Here is an 18,095-nt window from a genome sequence, read left to right as displayed (position 1 = left end):
AGCAGTGGTGAAAAGGTGGGTTTTCAGCATAGATTTGAAAACAGGTGGAGATGGAGCTAGACATACATGCTCAGGAAGCCTATTCCAGGCATAAGGTGCTGCGAGGGAAAAGGAACGAAGCCTGGAGTTAGCAGTGGAGGAGAAGGGGGACGACAAGAGAGATTTGGCCAGTGAGCGGAGATCACGGGGAGGAATGTAGGGAAAGATGAGAGGTAATGGGGGGCTGCAGAGTGGATGCATTTAAAGGTCAGTATGAGAAGTTTATACATGCCACCAGAGCACCATTATGGAATGGAGAGCCTACAGGGCTTTTGTCTCTAAATTGGCCTCTTTGAGAATTTACTAGTGTTGAGTTCCTGAAGTTGGTGGCTGTGGGGACAGAGTAGGGGGGATGGAGAGTAAGTTAGGAGCTTAACGCTGGTTTTCAACACGGTGCACAAATTAGGATTCTAAATGTAAGCAAAAGAATTGAAGACACAAATTTAGGAGAAAGCTTAGGCATTTTAAGTTTAGCTGAAAATAAGCACCTTGGCTTAACACACTTAAATCAACTTCTAGGTGTTAACTCAGATTACCAAAAGAAGGAATAATGAGTGGAGGAGTAGCCTAGTGGTTAGTGCAGTGGACTTTGATCCTGGGGAACTGAAGTTTGATTCCCACTGCAGCGCCTTATGACTCTGGGCAAGTCACTTAACCCTCCATCGCCCCTGGTACAAAATAAGTACCTGAATATATGTAAACTGCTTTGAATGTAGTTGCAAAAACCACAGAAAGGCGGTATATCAAGACCCATTTCCCTTTCCCTATTTGAGATTCTACATGGAATGTTAATGTTGCTATTCCATGTAGAAGCCTGCCCTTGCAGATCAGCAACGCTGCCGCGCAGGCTTCTGTTTCTGTAAGTTTGACACGTGCAGGACGTCAGACTCAGAAACAGAAGTCTGCGTGGCCGCATTGGTGATCTGCAAGGGCAGGCTTCTACATGGAATGTTGCTAGTGGGGGAGTGACCTAGTGGTTAGTGCAGTGGACTCTGATTCTGGGGAACTGGATTCAATTCCCACTGCAGCTCCTTGTGACTCTGGGCAAGTCACTTAACCCTCCATTGCCCCAGGTACAAATAAGTACCTGTATATACTATGTAAACCGCTTTGAATGCGGTTTACATAGTATATACAGGTACTTATTTGTATCAAGTCCCATTCCCCTTCCCCTCTTTGCCTATAATTGCTCTGTTGTACAGCAATGTACAATGTTACTGATGACTTGTTGTACAATTACCCTGGTATACAATAAGTTATGGAAATCACCTTTGCTTCCAATGTTACACTGTTACGCATTGTTCCTAAAGTCTCATTAACATTTTCAGCTGCACAGTCGTCCACTGATGAGCAGAAGGATCTTCAGGACCCAACCGTTATCGCAAAGAAATTGGCAGAAGTAAAACAACTGCACAAAGATATTGAAGATTTACGGACAGCGATATCAGACCGTTATGCCCAGGATATGGGCGACAACTGCATCACACAGTGAAAGAGGGCAAATGGTACACAGAACATGCTGAGGCTGAAGCTACGGTGCAGTCTACAGCCTGGAAGCAAGCAGCAGGACTCTAGTTTCAGCACTTCATTTCACTCCAGGCTTTTTTAATCTCATTTGTAGGATTTCTAGTTTGTTTACAATAGTCCCCAGCACACTGAAATATTAGTTCTGTCAAATGGAATTTCAGATCTTCCCTGGTGCTTTTCCCAGCTATTTATTTGATTAAATCTTAAGGACTCTCAGCTTTGGAGTCCTGCTGCCAGAGGAACAGTGGGACCTTCATCATGTTGGACTGCTGCTATTTTAAAGAGAGACTTGGATTTGTTCAAAGTGAGTGTGATTGTATGCTTGTGCCTGATATTACCTTCCTCCTTTGGTTAAACTTATGTGGACGTAAGTTGCCAATTTCCTGCCTTTACTAGGCAAGTGAAGTTACCCGTATTATGCTTAATGTGCAAAGACAATCCAGAAACCGGCATTTTTCGTATCTGGAGACCTGGTTCAGCCTTATCCCAGTTACCAGTGTCCTTATGAAGTCAGCCCTGCTGCCTCTGAATAACAGTAAGCCTTTATGCCTGCTCAATCCAGAGGCCTCCTTATTCACTTTCTAACACATTCATATCAGTTCTGCTGCTGCTTGTTCCAGTTTCTTTCTCAGCCATAAAGCCATTAAGCTAATGTTGGTGTAGGAAGATGAAACAGCATTGTTTACGCTGCCTGATTCTATAATCACACAAGAACTGCAGGTTGCAAAACTAAATTTTCATTGAATTGTTCTACGTATTTCTATATGATCATCTTAAACTCTTCAAATGTTGAGTACAAATTATTTGAAAAGGTATTTACTATAATAGCAGGAAGGCTTGAACAAAAAGCTATTATTTCCCCTATGGTATTTGAAGCGGTACAGAGTTCAACTGCAGATCATTATTTTAGATATTTAACTGTCTACTGGTCTCCCTTTGAGAAGAGGCTGAAATTTTGCTACCTGTCTCTCAAGTGCTGCCACTCAAAGTGCCTTAATGTCATAAAACTTCCCAAATTTCCTCTTCCAAATAACTCTTCATTTTTTGTACGAATAGGCTTAATCTAAAGCAGGTCAGTGCTTTTAGCTCAGATGCCCAGGGTTATCTCCTTCAGAATCACCCATTCCAACTACGAGTAAGGATTAATTCCATTTTCCGGCGGCTGGAGAAGAAATGTTTAAGATCGGCACATTTTTTATGGTGGTTCAATTTCCCCCATTTTCTTCCTGCACTGAAATTCTTAGATGTGTCAGATGAGCAGAACACAGATGTAGTAAAACTGATCATTGTATAATTTAGAACTACTGAGGCCAAATACTGATTTCCTATGCTAAATTGCACGTCAGCCATTTTTAAAATGTTAAGGATACATTGTCATATTTCATAAAATGGCAATCTGAAAACCTTTAAAAGGTTAGCCATACTTTTTTTTTTATAAATGTTTTTTTTTTTATCTTAAAATTATAAAAGTTTGTGTCGCATATTGTTGCCAGAAATGTCAGTGGTTGATGTGTTTATAACTGTAGTATAGCAACAGAGCTATGCAAATTTAAAGTAACAGTGGCTCAAAGGGATCTAGAAGAGCTAGACTGACAATCCTCTATCTTAGTAGGTGTATATGTGTTGCCTTTATTACTCTAAATGTCAGCAATATTCAAATTCCAATGTTACCAACCCTGCCTACATGCCTTTAATATATCTCCCTGCACCTTTCAGAGCAGCTATGCTTCAAGAAGGGACACAGACTGCATCACACGTGCTGGAGTCTGTTACTCCTTATTTCATTTATTTAATTACAAATTCCTTAGCGTCCCTCCGGACCGGCCCAGAATGTGACTGATGGGTTGTGCACGCCTTCCAGCAGGTGGAGACTGAGAAGAAAACTGTGACTCTAGCCAGCCAATAAGAGCCCTTGCCAGCTAGAGAAAGATCCAGTAATCCCAGTCTCCAGCAGGTGGAAGGTGGTGAGCCCTTCAGTCTCAGACTTTTCTTTTCTCTCTTTTGTTGAGTGTTGGTATAATTTTCGTCTGTGTCCCTGTGCATTTTTTGAAGAGATATAACAAAAACCTGCTGTTTGAAGCCTGAAACCTGTGGGGGTCCCTCAGAGCCTCGGGGGTGTCACACTCGGTAGGCCGAGTCCCTCCCCCCCCCCCCCCCCCCCCCCCCATTCCTCCCTGAAGTAAAAGCATTCTGTCCTAATTTCTGATGCTTTGGAAAGCAGACTGTTGTCAGGAGCAGTCTGACTGATGTGAGTTTCCTCCAGCTCTTCGTTGTAAGAACTGTAGAGGTAGGGAGAGGCAGCTACTTAAACAAAAAAAAAAAAACATCTTTCCTGACCATACTTGGTTGTCTAACATCAGTTATCTGTAAGTAGTCACAGCTGACATTACATACTGCATGATCCAGCCAGATAACAGCTTGGTATGATATTTCATTTCTGAGTATAACTGCTTTTAGAGTCCATGGGGTAAAATATTGATTTTGCCACATTTTGGCTGCACAAACCAATTTTCACTCTTGGGAAAGAACGTTTAGCACTCCTTTTCTCTCCGGGTGTTTGAACTACTTCTAGTCTGTTATAAAATCATCATAATATTGAAAACATTAAACCTTCACAGTCGAAGCCCAAACACCCTTTCTTCAGTCAGTGGACCAAATTGCCACCTTGATCGTGGGACACTCTGTTTTGATCTTCTGCATCTACTCTCATTTTACCCCCCTTTCTACAAAGCCACGCTAATGCCGATACAGCCCCGTTCATTTTGAATGGGCTGTGTCAGCGTTGCTGCGCAGCTTTGTAAACGGGGGTTAGTGAATTATGTGATTGTTATGCAACAGTTTTCAATTGCACAATACTGTAAGATTACTATTTTTTTATGTGTTTTGCCAATGGTTATTATTTCTCACTCTTTGTAGTTTCTGAAAATCACGATTTAGTTGCATTTAAGCAACTGAAGGGAGAGGGAAAGTAGCTGTATTTTTATTAGCAATGCAGAGTTTACAGAAAGACTTTCTAATGTCACATGGTTTGTGCAAGTCCCTTTTTATAATATTTTCCCTTGGTCTTTCCAAACATCAGAACCTGATTAATACTCACCTGTAAATCATCTCAGGGTGTAATAGTTTTTTGTATGCATAAAAGGATGTTTTATAATTATATTTTTAAGGAAAAATTATAATACAAGTGCTGTTTCCTTGTAAACTTTGTAACTATATTTATATAAATTGTTTTACAGACTGTTTTATAGTGCAGCTTTTGATTAAAAATAAAGTTTTCATTGGACAACTGTCTACATTTTATTGGTGAGAAAGGAGGGGTTTGACCATCATATTCTTTTGCAGTTCTTACCCTCATGCAAATAAATGTTGCTGACTTTCCACCTGGAATTTTGTATTCCAGTATTTTCCAACTCAGGCTATAAAGTGGAGTGATAGTTTAGAACTTAAGAATTGTAGGCTGAGAACCAGAGCATCCAACATATAAATCCTGCTCCCATTTCTTGTGTCCTTGGGCAGTTCACTTCTCACTCCCATTGCCACAGGTACGCTACAGGCTAAATCTGCTAGAGGTAATCATTGGTTTCACTGCAGTAGTGTGTATTAATATGCATTACTGCACATTAACTGCATTTAAACACGTTATTTGCAATCAATAAATAGGCCCCACTGACATCACTGTGTTCTCTTTTGCATGAATATCAACAGGCATCAGTCTTAAAAGAAGAACTGCTTTTGTTGTAAGCAAGCCCATACTCGTATGGTTTGGGGTTTTTTTTTTTGCGTGAATTATGTTAACTTGGTCGTTTTTTTTATTTTGATATGCTTATTTTTGTGCTATGGGAATTTTTTGTTTTAATTCTTATTTATACAGCATGACTTGTCCCCTTCGCTTTGTTCCAGCATCGACATACAAGACCTTGCAAAAGCTACATTTTTTTTCGTGCTATACTACGGAATTAGGGTGGGTATTTACGCACCTTCCTATTGGCTAAAGCTGGCCTATACGAGGCGCGGAAAGAGCAGCCCCGCCCTATCCGCGTCTTTGATTGACGGTTTAGCATCGGTTCGGCCTTGCTGGTCGTTCCTCGTCGGCTATTGGTCGCTTGCTGTCACGTGCAGGTAGAAGAGACACGGCGCGAGAGGCGGTGGCGCTACTGTGGCTGAGGCCTGGAAAAGCTCGCGCTGCAGCAAGATGAGTATCAAGTTGTATTCCACGTCGGTGACTTGCTCCCGGGAGGTGAGTGTCTGCAGACTTGGCTGAGGATCCCTTGTAAGCTGTGATCTAGGGACGCGAAAGGGAAGAGGATAAAAGATGTGGGTGGCTGCTCGCTAGGGTGTGGTGCTTGCATTTCCTTTTATTGTGCTTACTAAAGATGCTGCTCTAGGTCTGGGTTTGCACCACTTTATGCATGCATTTATGCCCTTAAATTGCCTGTTAGTGGCCCTTAAGTTCATGCGTTGTAAGGCAGTAAAAGGATAATAAGGTGGTTAATAACTGGAACGTCCCCATAAGCTGACAAACCAATTCTGCATCTCCTCTACGGTCAGTGAAATACTTGCCCTGGTCTGTTTTAAATTTTTTTTTATGTGTATTGAATACGTTTGTGGAACCAAAAGTAGCAACATTTGAGCCCCTAGATTAAATGTTAAAATGTATTATATTTATTTTTCATTCAGATAGTATTCCTAAAACCCACAGTAAGCAGTATAAAGACACTAGTGTTTTTCAGTTTAGACTTGTAACTTTAAATGCTGGCTTTTGTGGTGATTCCTAGACTGGAAGGAAAAAAGTAAAAGCTAGAATAAGCTTTGGCGCTGTATTAGGTTTTTTAGCATTTAAAATTCGTAAATCCAGTGTTTAAAATCATGTTCTATTTAGGGTCTGAAACCAGCTAAAAATATGTGTTTAAAAGAATCTGAAGTTACATGCAGAGGGAATGGTGTTTACTTCCTGAAACACTACTTCCTGAAACACATCCATATATGTGGATCAAAAAAAAAAAACTATTTGAATTACAGTCATCCTGCAAGCTGGCTGCTTCTCTTTTAGAGAGGCTGGACTTTCAGCAGTGTTGGTGCTTATAATACCCCTTCCCAGTGCATCTTTTTTTAGCAAAAAAGGTGCTGGTACTCAAATGCTAGGCCACCCTTCAAGGGTGGGGTGATCACTGAGGGACCCACCCCACAATAGCCAGGCCCCTTGCAACAAGTCACAGAATCTATGACAAGGCAGAATTGGTCTGTAGAGCCTGAGCTCTTTCATTAAAACTTGTGGTCCATGGGTCAATTTTAGCAGACAATGGAAAAGGTGCCGGTACTCAGTACTCCCAGAGTTGTATTCTCGTTTCCGTAACCTTATCAGCTTCCTTGCACTTACTGTTACTCTATTTTCCACTCTGTATATATTCCCGGAGTTGGTACTCTTCTCTCTGGAACCTGTAAGCCACATTGAACCTACTGCTATGCGGGAAAATGTGGGATACAAATGTAATAAATAATCCTTGTGTACTATGCTACAAGGTCTCACTTCAGCTTCTGCCTGGTCCGTGATTCTAGTGCTCTGTGTGGGGGAGGCATAGGATAGGAGGAAAATGCACAGTAGCTCCATCAGTCCTAGTCTGCACAGAGACTTAAATAATGATTTTATTTGCTACTTTCTGCCTCCTGGCCTGGGCCCTGTTCCTTATAGATGGTCCAGACAAGTAAGTCAGGTGATGGTGAGGCTTTCTGGGAAAGGGATTGTGGAGAAAATCGGGAAGTAGAGCTGAAGGAGGAAGGGGAGGCCTCTTGGAGAGAAGGTCAGGAGGGTGGTTGAGAGAGGGATTGACCCCCCCCCCCCAAATTATAACTTCTGAAGGTGTTCACTGCAGTTTGAGGGCACCTAGAAATGTGGTGATAGCATAAAATGCCTTAAAGTACATAAAAATGGTGAAATGGGAAATTGAACCAAGCAGGAGAGGAGGCACAGACTGTCTGCTCTCAGTGTAGCAAGCATTTAGCTTAGCCATGAAACTCCCCTCGATTGGTGCCAGAAGCTGATATCACCGAGTCATTGATGCAACTTTTTTTTTTATATACAGGACTGTCTGCATTGCTCAATATTTGTTCATAGTTAACTTTACCACTCCCAGGTGTACTGTTCTTTCCCTTCCCTGCTGCTCTTTATACATGTTAGATCTCATGGAAGTAACACGACCAGCAATCCTAGTAAAAGGGAAAGAGCTTAGGTGTTAAGGCCTGTTAGATCCACTTTTATTTTTAATTAAACACGTAAATCAGCTTTTGTTAGATGTATAGTTTGTGTTCAATAAAAACATTGACAGTAAAAAGTCAACATGTAAAAACTTAAAAATGCAACCTTCAAACCACCCATTTTGCAACTTTCTCTGCAATACACGAAAAACAAAGACCTGCAATCAATTCTTCCAACAGAAAGTACCACTACCCAAATGCTAACATGACCTTCCATCCTCTATGCTTCTGGCAAGGCATTGTAAACTGGGGGGTGCAATGGAAAATGCCATTGCCCGAGTTGGAGAATATACCTTTCTGAGCAGAAAGCACTGCCACTGTGCCAGCTGACAGGCACATAAGACCCCCAAAACCTCTCAAATAAGGAGACATAAATTTGGCCATCTGCCTTTCTTTACTGAATTTAGATAAGCAATATTGTATGGTCTTCAAAATATATGTTTAGTTTGATCCCAGAGTCTTTCCGCTCTAACTAGTGTAAGGTGGGGTTTTTTTTTTGTTCATTTAAATATATGCTGCAAGGTAACTGGACTCCGGCCCCAACAGTATTACTTGAACCAAAGAACAAAAATGGCAGTACTTTTCAACATCTCCTGGAGGCACCTTGCCAGTTGTGCTGTCAGGATTACTACAGTGAATATGCATTCAGATTGTGGCTGGGTTTTTTTAATAGTCAGTCAAGGGATTTAAACCACAATCTTTAATTCATGTTGTGCTGATGTATGGACACTAATCAGTTGACATGTCATCACATGACACTGCATCACACATTCAAGCTAAATGTATCCAAATTCTACCAGCACCCCCACCCCTTCCTTCCCATTTGCTGCTAATCTTGGCTTCTTTGTGCATATGCCCAAAGGAAACGAAGTGCCAACAGGCATTGGTACCTTTCTTTCGTGCCTAAATACGAGCCTTGCTAAAGGTGTACTGAACCACACACCCCTGATTCTTTACTTTCTTTCCCGTTTTATCTGCACGGGTCTTCAATACGCTTCCTCCCCAACCCAACTCTGTGCTATGTAACTGCTTGCTGGTGATGAACTGTCATAGCTTTGACCTTTTATTCATCACCTTTGTGTGCAAGCTTTGCATGTCTAGTCATCGTGCTTTGTAAACCTTTTGCTCAATCGTCTGCATATAATTTGAGTACTCTTAGGTTTCTGTGTGTGATGAACAGTTAATTCTACTCTGCACCTCAAATGAGCCTTGCGAAAAATTGTAAATGTAAGAACAGGTGTAGATGTGTGCTGGCATATGACCACAATGATGAAGTCACCAAACTGCTGATCGATTCTGTAAAGTTTAACGTTTTGATTAACACAGTTCTGTTTGTTTTGTTCCCCTTTTAGTTATGTATTTAAAGGAACCTGATGTGGCTTTGGACTGTAAAAGCCATTTTTGGCTTCATTTCCTTCCTCTGTTACTGTGCCAATAGTCTGCCTCTGATGCACTCGATCCATTTCCTCTTTCAGACCAAAGCTCAGCAGTCAGATGTGACGAGGATCTTGGAAGGAAAATGCATTAAATATGAGATGGTGGATATCTCCCAGGATAACAGTTTGCGAGAGGAAATGAGGACCAAAGCGGGGAACCCTAAAGCCACCCCTCCTCAGATATTTAACGGCGATGAGTATTGTGGAGTAAGCTTGCTTGCTTATTTTTAGTACACACAAAAGAGAGCACGTGTTTCCATTAGCAGATGTTACAGAAATATTTGCTATCCTATTGGGTTTGATTAAAAAAAGTTTCTAGCAAACCTTGATAGTTTGGCTAAAAAAAAAAAAAAATCTTAGGACCTCCAGAATGAAGCTGTTTTTGGCATGATGCAAATACTGTGATTTTGAGACTGAGACCATACTCTCTACATTCTCCAGCTTAGGAGGTTCGTTGACCATCCGCAGTTAAGAACATAATAGCCATACTGGGTCAGATCAGTGGTCCGTCTAGCCCAGTATCCTGTTTCCAACAGTGGCCAATCCAGGTTACAAGTGCCTGTGGGCAGATTCTATGCTACCGATCCCAAGGCATTGGAGACATAGCCCTGAAAAAGGCCCCAACACTTGCCCATAAATCAATTCTCTTTCATTTGTGACCATCTCTCTAGGAAAATTAGTCACCAGATTCAAAAAATGAACAATTTTATATAATACAACAATCCAAACACCATCCTCTAATGTGTGGAAAAAATAATTATAGAAATTCAAAGATATAATTGGCCAGTTTTTCACATCTAGGGTCCAAAAGCATTCTCAACAGTTCGGATCTGTGACTTCTGTCTTGTTTTCCTAGAGATGGTCACGCTTTAATATACTGACAGCAGAAAAGAACCAAATGCAGGCAGTATTTTGGGTTACTAAGTAGTGGGGTTTGTGCTTGGGCTGATGCATCCATGAAACTTAAAATCACCAAAATCCAGTCTCTTCCTGTAGCACTTGAGTTTCTCATCTGATCAATAATAAAGGTGCTTCTATAGATGCAACCATACAGTCAAAAGTTTTAAAAGATGGTAATAGCAAAGCTCAGCTGTATAAAAAGTAAGAATTCCAACTGTAATCTAACCTGGGAAACTGAGGAACTGAGTTCGATTCCCGGCACAGGCAGCTCCTTGTGACTGGGCAAGTCACTTAACCCTCCATTGCCCCATGTAAGCCGCATTGAGCCTGCCAAGAGTGGGAAAGCGCAGGGTACAAATGTAACAAAAATAAAATAGATACTATTGGAGATTCTACATGGAATGTTGCTACTATTGGAGATTCTACATGGAATGTTGCTATTCCACTAGCAACATTCCATGTAGAAGGCTGCGCAGGCTTCTGTTTCTGTGAGTCTGACATCCTGCACGTACGTGCAGGACGTCAGACTCACAGAAGCAGAGGCCTGCGCGGCCACACTGGTGATCTGCAAGGGCCGACTTCTACATGGAATAGCAACATTCCATGTAGAATCTCAAATAGTAGCAACAGTGGAGGAGTGGCCTAGTGGTTAGGGTGGTGGACTTTGGTCCTAGGGAACTGAGGAACTGAGTTCAATTCCCACTTCAGGCACAGGCAGCTCCTTGTGACTCTGGGCAAGTCACTTAACCCTCCATTGCCCCATGTAAGCCGCATTGAGCCTGCCAAGAGTGGGAAAGCGCAGGGTACAAATGTAACAAAAATAAAATAGATACGATTGGAGATTCTACATGGAATGTTGCTACTATTGGAGATTCTACATGGAATGTTGCTATTAGGCTAGGTGGACCATTGGTTTGATCCAGTATGGCTACTCTTATGTAAGAACAGAATATTCAATTGGTCCCGTCCTGGACTTCTGAGATCTTTTCTGCCCACTGATGAGGCTCCTTTAGTGAGTCAGAACCCTGCTGGGAGACTGAGAAAATACTGAGGCTAAGGTCACATGACCAGGGTTCTTATTGGCTCTCTGGAGTCAGAGTTTTTTTTTCTCAGTCTCACCTGCTGGTAGGCGTGCACAACCCATCAGTCCATTCCTGGGCCGGTCCGGAGGGACGCTAAGGAATATTCAGTTGGTCCCGTCCTGGACTTCTGAGATCTTTTCTGCCTACTGATGAGGCTCCTTTAGTGAGTCTGAACTCATTGTCTCTCTTGCGTCAACAGGATTACGAACAGTTCAGGGAGGCTGTGGAAGCAGATGCATTGAATGATTTTCTGAAGCTGAAGTCTTGACTGCTGCTCAGCTTTTCCTGTGCCAGCTGGATTCTTAAACTCTGCCCTCTGATCCAACAGCTTCTGCGTCATTCCAACTCTATGTAACCCAACTGTAGCTCTCAATTATGGACCAAAAAAAAAAAGGGGGGGGGGCATGACCTGATCTCACCGCTGCTGCTTATTGATACCTAGTCTTTAAACTATTTAGCAAGCAGAACCAGCTTAAAAGTCCATTTATACATTCCTGCTCAGCATTGTGCAGCTTCATATGGCCGTAGAGGAGGCTTCTGAATGCTGAAGAAACAGGCTTTCTTTTTCCATTCCTGCTGTAATGCACTTAATACAGGGCTGGAAACTTTCCCAGGTTCCTAAGCATTAGATAACAAATGTCCAGATCTGCCGGTGGGATAGGCACAGTGAGAAGTAGCTGCAGATCCTGGACGTACACCCCGTGCCTCATGCCTGCCTGGGCAATTTTTTTTTCCAGCCCCTAATCTAAATTCTGGACCGTTTACCAACACTTCCTCTTGTATTCCCAGGCCTGCTTTTCTGAAGGTCAGAAAGAATGGCTAGAGCAAGTTGGCATTAACCTGCTCTGCAGAGGGATCAATTTACCTTACCCATCTGAACACTGAAGGTGTGCTGGAAGAAGGGGTTAGGAAAACACTAGAAATTTGTACCACTATTTCTCAATACAAACTGTCAGTATGTCCTCAAAAGGGCCCAGTGATAGCTGTTCTTTATGACTGGAACCAAGACAGCCTGGCCTATCCCCCATGAGCCTCCTGACCTAGTACTTTCCTTTGGACCAACCATGGGTTTTTTTTTGTGTGTTTAATTCCTGCCAAAAGGGAAGTGTAAGATGCATTGTCTTCCAGAATGCTAATAAATGTTATATCAAAACAGTTTGTGCTGTTTGTTTGTTTTTTTTTTTAATGGAGGGTGGGACCCATCTGCAGACTGAGACTGATTTTCAGACAATCCCACTCTGAAGGGAAACCGGTTCTGATAACTATCCTAAAACACTAGTCCGAAATGAGACTTTGGCTATCTTGTGACCTAAAGTATTCCACAACCATTTTCCCCATCTATATAACATTTAAGCATCTAGGACTACCAAAAGTCAAGCAAGGGGGGGATAAAGTCGATCACACCCCACTCCTGCTAGCACTAATCTGTATGGCTGTTGTTGTGGATTAGAGTTGCTACATCCTACACTACATCATGCTACAAGCCATACAGAGATGGACAAGCCCTTGCACTATAGAACTAGGTGATGGGCAGATGGTAACTGAGATATTAACACTGCTACTTCAGTGATGCCAGAGCAGACAATTGGAGGGATGGGTATAAGTTCAGGGAGCAGGGGAAGAAGGTAGGACCATTTTGGCTTCTGCAAGTTTATTAATTCACACTTTTTTTTTTTCAGTAGTAGCTCAAGGTGAATTACAGCCAGGTACACTAGGTAATCTGTCCCTGGAGGGCTCACAATCTAAGCTTGTACCTGCCAGAAAGCAGGATTTGAAACCAAGTTTTTCGGTAAGCATAGTGCTCTAACCACTACCCCCCCCCCCCCCCCCCCCCCCCTGCCTGCATGGAAACAGCCTCTATACATAGTCTAGTCAAGATAATTGGCTAGCATGTTTTCTCTTTAATTGCCATGCTCCTTTTCATAGAGGCCTGGCTTAGTGGTATCTATAACAACATTTGGAGCAGGAACCTTTATTAAACTGTATCTGTACAAACCAGAAACTGACATGGGGACAAAGCTTGCCCTCATCCCCCACAAGGTAGAGTTGAGTTTGTGGAGACATGGCCTCCTCTAGTGCAACCTACTGCTCACATTTTATCCCAACTCTAGACTGTTTGATGATCAGAACTGGTCTGGTTGCCTGTCCCATCACATTTCAGGGCCTACATCGGAAGAAGGCAATATGTTAATTAGTTCTCATTTTAGAAAATAGTTAATGTGGCTAAAACAAGATCAACACTGTTTTTTAATTACATAAACTTATACAGGCTCAGTACTGGTACCAGGGGCTCATGTAGCCTTATAGTCTCTTTGGTCGGAGAAGCAGTGTGGCATTAGGAACGAGTCCATATTCCTCCAGTGTCTTGGAGTCATCGCTGTATGCTTGTTGTGGAAAAGCACTGATGATGTCATACAGATTGGACTGTGTGCCTCTACCAAAAAAAAAATAGAGGGGGAAAATGAAAAGATTTGGGGGGAGCTCTAATTAGACCTCTTGTGTCTGTCTTACCTGTACTGGGCGAGGTATGTGCGCAGATCTGCAATGGTTTCTGTAAAACTCATTTTCACAATATACGTCTGGTCCCCGTTCTCGGATTTGATCCGCAGAGTTGAGATGTTTGAAGCGGAGGGAGATCTGTTCTGCTCGCTTATCTTCAGCCTGCAGAGAAAATAATCTTTAAAACCTTTTGTAAAGGAGAGTGAAGTCAGCAGCGAGATGTTTGGCTACTGTGTTGTACCTGCTGTTCACTGCTTTAGGCGAATCTTTTCCTAAATGCTAATAAATCAGGACAAACCACTGAATCAAGTACAGAGTCTTAGGGCCCCTGCAAACAGTTGTCACTTGAAAAAAAAAATGCACATCCACAACTTTATTTCTGTAAACAGGATCTTCATTACAAGGGTACTTTTAAGCTCTTTAAATATTATAGATGGGACCTAGAAATAATAGTGTCTGTTTAAAACTTTAATTTGTAGGGGAGAGGAATGTGAGAGAGGTCATGGTGCTTTTGCAGACCTATGGCTCTTCCCTTTGAAAAGCTTCTGGCAGCGGGACTGTTTGACTTATGTACTCTGTAGGTGAAAAGTATGTGGTGGGTAAAGAATGCGTCAGGATTTCAGATGAAACGCCCAGCACCTCCACTCCTCTTTGTGGCGGAAGAGCAATTTTAAGGCACATTTGTCCATAAAACGTTTCCCTCTAGCGGTGTAAAAATAGGAGTTTAATTATGAGGGGCTGGTGCACTTTTCTTCATGATTAAATATAGATGAAGCAATACTTAAAAATCATATAATCAGCAAAGGCTGTTGATCTGTCCTGACCACTAGATCAGCTACAGAATCGCCTGCACTAGAGACACAGTAAAAGTCCTTTACCTTTCCTTCATTGCTGTGAGAGACGGGGTCTCTACCAGGATGACGCTGCTTTTCTTAGTTCCTCCAGTCCCCTGCAACCAAACTGACAATTTGAGAGCAGCGAGCACAGTTGGGAAAGACTGGTGCACAACTGACCTCTACTGGGGCAAAGGAAAGCAGCAGTGCCTTTTCTGCTAGAGATGTAAGAGTAACATAGTAGCTGACGGCAGAAAAAGACCTGCCCGGTCCATCCAGATCAACTCATATGTGCTACTTTTTGTGTATACCCTACCTTGATTTGTACCTGTCTTTTTCAGGGCACAGACCGTACAAGTCTGCCCAGCACTATCCCCGCCTCCCAACCACCGGTCCCGTTTCCCACCACCAGCTCTGGCACAGACCGTATACGTCTGCCCAGCACTATCCCCGCCTCCCAACCACCGGTCCCGTTTCCCACCACCAGCTCTGGCACAGACCGTATAAGTCTGCCCAGCACTATCCCCGCCTCCCAACCGCCAGTCCTGCCTCCCACCACTGGCTCTGGCACAGACCGTATACGTCTGCCCAGCACTATCCCCGCCTCCCAACCACCGGTCCCGTTTCCCACCACCAGCTCTGGCACAGACCGTATAAGTCTGCCCAGCACTATCCCCGCCTCCCAACCGCCAGTCCTGCCTCCCACCACTGGCTCTGGCACAGACCGTATACGTCTGCCCAGCACTATCCCCGCCTCCCAACCACCGGTCCCGTTTCCCACCACCAGCTCTGGCACAGACCGTATACGTCTGCCCAACACTATCCCCGCCTCCCAACCACCGGTCCCATTTCCCACCACCAGCTCTGGCACAGACCGTATAAGTCTGCCCAGCACTATCCCCGCCTCCCAACCACCAGTCCTGCCTTCCACCACCGGCTCTGGCACAGACCGGGGACCCTGTTCTTGCTAACTCTTAGCTATGGTGACAAAAAAATGGAAGAAGGAAAGACCAAACTACACAGAACTAAAAAGAGGGGGTCTTCCAAAATAATGCAAAGAAAGCTGCCTTGCAAAAATCAAAGTGTCACGGTCAGATGAGAGTGAATCTGAACCACATACACAGCAGCCGCAGAACTGGTTGTCTGTGAAAGCTGGGCTAACGGTGAAACGGCTCCCGCCAGTCTTCTCTGAGCAGTTTTCAACATGCCGCCTGGGTTTACATAATGACAACCATTGGCTCTTTGATTTTTGCAAGGCAGCTTTTTATAAGTGGTAGAGTTTCTACCACTGAAAACCATTAGCGCTTTGATTATTTGGTGCAGTAGATATGAGTGTATTTTAAATGATTTTTGTATGAAGAGCAGCTATATTTTGATATTTTCAATGCATTATTTTGGAAGAACCCCCCCCCCCCTTGTTTTGGTTCTATTAGTTACGTCTGTGCAGCGACGCAAGGGCCACATCTCTACCTGCAGTGCCTCTCTGATGGGCTCTCTGATGTCCATCACCTGTCCGTCCCGGATCACAGCTCTGGGAAGTCTGTTCAGGAACTGGTCCATGGTGAGTTTAGGACCTGAGAAGAGCAGAAACTCTATTGCAAAAATGGTCTGATCTCATTCTAGTCTTTCAGCTCGTATGAAATAAGTAAGTGGGATGTGGGGGGGGGGGGGGGGAAGATTTTTTTCTTCTGAATCCTAAACTCCTTTTGTATGTGGTTACTTTGCAACTTTCAGCTTATTTGCTCAGTTTATACCGTTTAAATCAAGTTTGTAAACTCTCACATTTTGTTTGGATGAGAAATACACAAACACTGTACCCTGTGCTTTAAGGGTCTGACTTCTTAAAAGTGCATCAAGGAGAGAAGCCCCAAAAGGTGCCTTGTATTAAGTAGTGTCCCAGAACCAGTTCCAACAGCGCATGAATGCACACAGACACACACATCTGCTGTGTATTTTATAAAATGTGTGTAGGTTACAGCCCTGGACTGGCTACACGATACATAAGTATGCACCATCTTATCAATAATGTGTATATATGTGCCTGTAACTGGCTGTGCAAGTTTAGGAAAGCTTGTCTTGAGTCTAAAGCTGGCATTATGCACAGTGACCTCTTTATAAACTTACCCTCTGATGACTAAAACCATTACGGTAAGGGAAGCGGAGTCTCTGATGCTAATCACCTGGAATTTCACTGGTCTCCTGGAAGTTGCTGTCTGTAGGCTGGAGCCCACCAACCTTCTGACCCTGACCAGGAAAAGTATCCCACCGCTGACTCTGACGAAACATCACATCCCTCCTATCTGTAACCTGGGAGAAATCAATTATTTATAAAACTTGATATACAATTCCCCTAAATGCAACAAAATCATCCCATCATCCCTACTCTTTATCATTTCCCATATGTTCCATCTCTACTCTGCAGGCATGAGGAAAACTCTGTGTAAATGACATTCCAATCTTAAATAATCCACATCTTCCCTCAATGCCTGTGGCAGTCCATTACATATAAAACCAATCCTAGTCGTCTCTGATGTTAAAAGCTTGGCGGTGGCAGCAAAACCAGAGCATCAATGTCAAAGATCTGGGTCAACCTAACAGAAGACTTTAAAAAACTAAAGCAAACATTTTGAAATCCATTGTAGCCTTAACCAGCAACCAGTGAAGCTGATACAAAATAGGCAAAACTGAATCTCGCCCCTGTGTCCTGTATTAATTGCAACTGGCTCATTTGTGTTTTGAACAGGCCACACCATATTACAATGGTCTGCTTGAACATTCATTGACTTTAACAAATTAATCGTGAGCTTTTTCACTGACAAGGCCAGAGTTGTCTTAATCACTACTGAAGCTTGAGTTTGCATATAGTCAGGCTCTGATCTAATTAAACTCCCACTTCCTTAAAGACCATTTCTTTACCCCCCCCCCCCTCCCTTTTTTTTAACGTATACTCCATCCTTTTTCTGCCTGCTGAGCCATAACATTTTGGTTGTTACAGGGGCGTAGCCAGAAAGCAGATTTTGGGTGGGCCTAGGCAAGAAGTGGGTGGGCACCAAATGTTCTCTCCCCCACCCCCACATCAAAAAAATGTCTCAGCTGCTGGGAAAATGCTTCTCTCCAGTCTCCACCTTGGTAGTCGGCAGCAGGCATGCGCTGAAAACTGAGCATGCGAAGGTGCCAGTATTGTGGAGAGCAGCATTTTCATTACCATGTGCTACTGTTGGATGGGCCTGAGCACTAAGGGGGTGGGCCCCGGCCCTCCCAGGCCCACCTGCGGCTACACCACTGGGTTGTTGACACAATTAATAATTCTTAGGTCTATTCTCTACTTCTAGACAGTGTTCACATTTTGAATACTACAGAATTAATGTAATCCCTGCCCAGGAACAAAGTACCCACTTCATGCTTCTCCCTAGAAAATGTCTGTAATTCGTTATTCCTTGTTGCATATGTGCCCTCCTCTCTTCAAAAGGTACCAATGTTTTTCAGTGCAGGACTTACTGGCACCACTAGATGGTACTAGAGATCAA

General features: G+C 43.1%; 3 protein-coding genes across 6 annotated transcripts in view; 2 read left to right on the top strand and 1 right to left on the bottom strand.

The window, feature by feature from the left end:
* The window catches only part of CEP85 (centrosomal protein 85), a 35,097-nt gene extending 31,696 nt beyond the window's left edge, over positions 1-3,401 (top strand). The window contains exon 14 of the mRNA XM_030218986.1: positions 1,368-3,401. Coding sequence (XP_030074846.1) covers positions 1,368-1,531 — 164 coding nt within the window. The 3' untranslated portion in view covers positions 1,532-3,401. The remainder of the gene's footprint in view (positions 1-1,367) is intronic.
* A 2,274-nt stretch (positions 3,402-5,675) lies between these two features.
* SH3BGRL3 (SH3 domain binding glutamate rich protein like 3) lies at positions 5,676-12,392 on the top strand. The gene is made up of 3 exons (XM_030218360.1): positions 5,676-5,803; positions 9,294-9,461; positions 11,436-12,392. Exons 1-3 carry the CDS (start codon positions 5,759-5,761, stop codon positions 11,502-11,504), a joined length of 282 nt encoding a protein of 93 aa, XP_030074220.1. The 5' UTR covers positions 5,676-5,758; the 3' UTR covers positions 11,505-12,392.
* A 689-nt stretch (positions 12,393-13,081) lies between these two features.
* Positions 13,082-18,095, bottom strand: part of UBXN11 (UBX domain protein 11) — a 41,241-nt gene continuing 36,227 nt past the window's right edge. For all 4 annotated transcript variants that reach the window (XM_030218356.1, XM_030218357.1, XM_030218359.1 and 1 more), the window contains 5 exons: positions 16,749-16,875; positions 16,039-16,142; positions 14,614-14,684; positions 13,748-13,897; positions 13,082-13,670 (listed from right to left, as the gene is read on the bottom strand). In XM_030218356.1, coding sequence (XP_030074216.1) covers positions 13,538-13,670; positions 13,748-13,897; positions 14,614-14,684; positions 16,039-16,142; positions 16,749-16,875 — 585 coding nt within the window. In that variant the 3' untranslated portion in view covers positions 13,082-13,537. The remainder of the gene's footprint in view (positions 13,671-13,747; positions 13,898-14,613; positions 14,685-16,038; positions 16,143-16,748; positions 16,876-18,095) is intronic.

The sequence above is a fragment of the Microcaecilia unicolor genome, chromosome 11 (assembly GCF_901765095.1).
Source record: "Microcaecilia unicolor chromosome 11, aMicUni1.1, whole genome shotgun sequence".
In the NCBI taxonomy this organism is placed as follows: Eukaryota; Metazoa; Chordata; class Amphibia; order Gymnophiona; family Siphonopidae; genus Microcaecilia; species Microcaecilia unicolor.
This window is presented reverse-complemented; position numbering and strand designations above follow the sequence as displayed.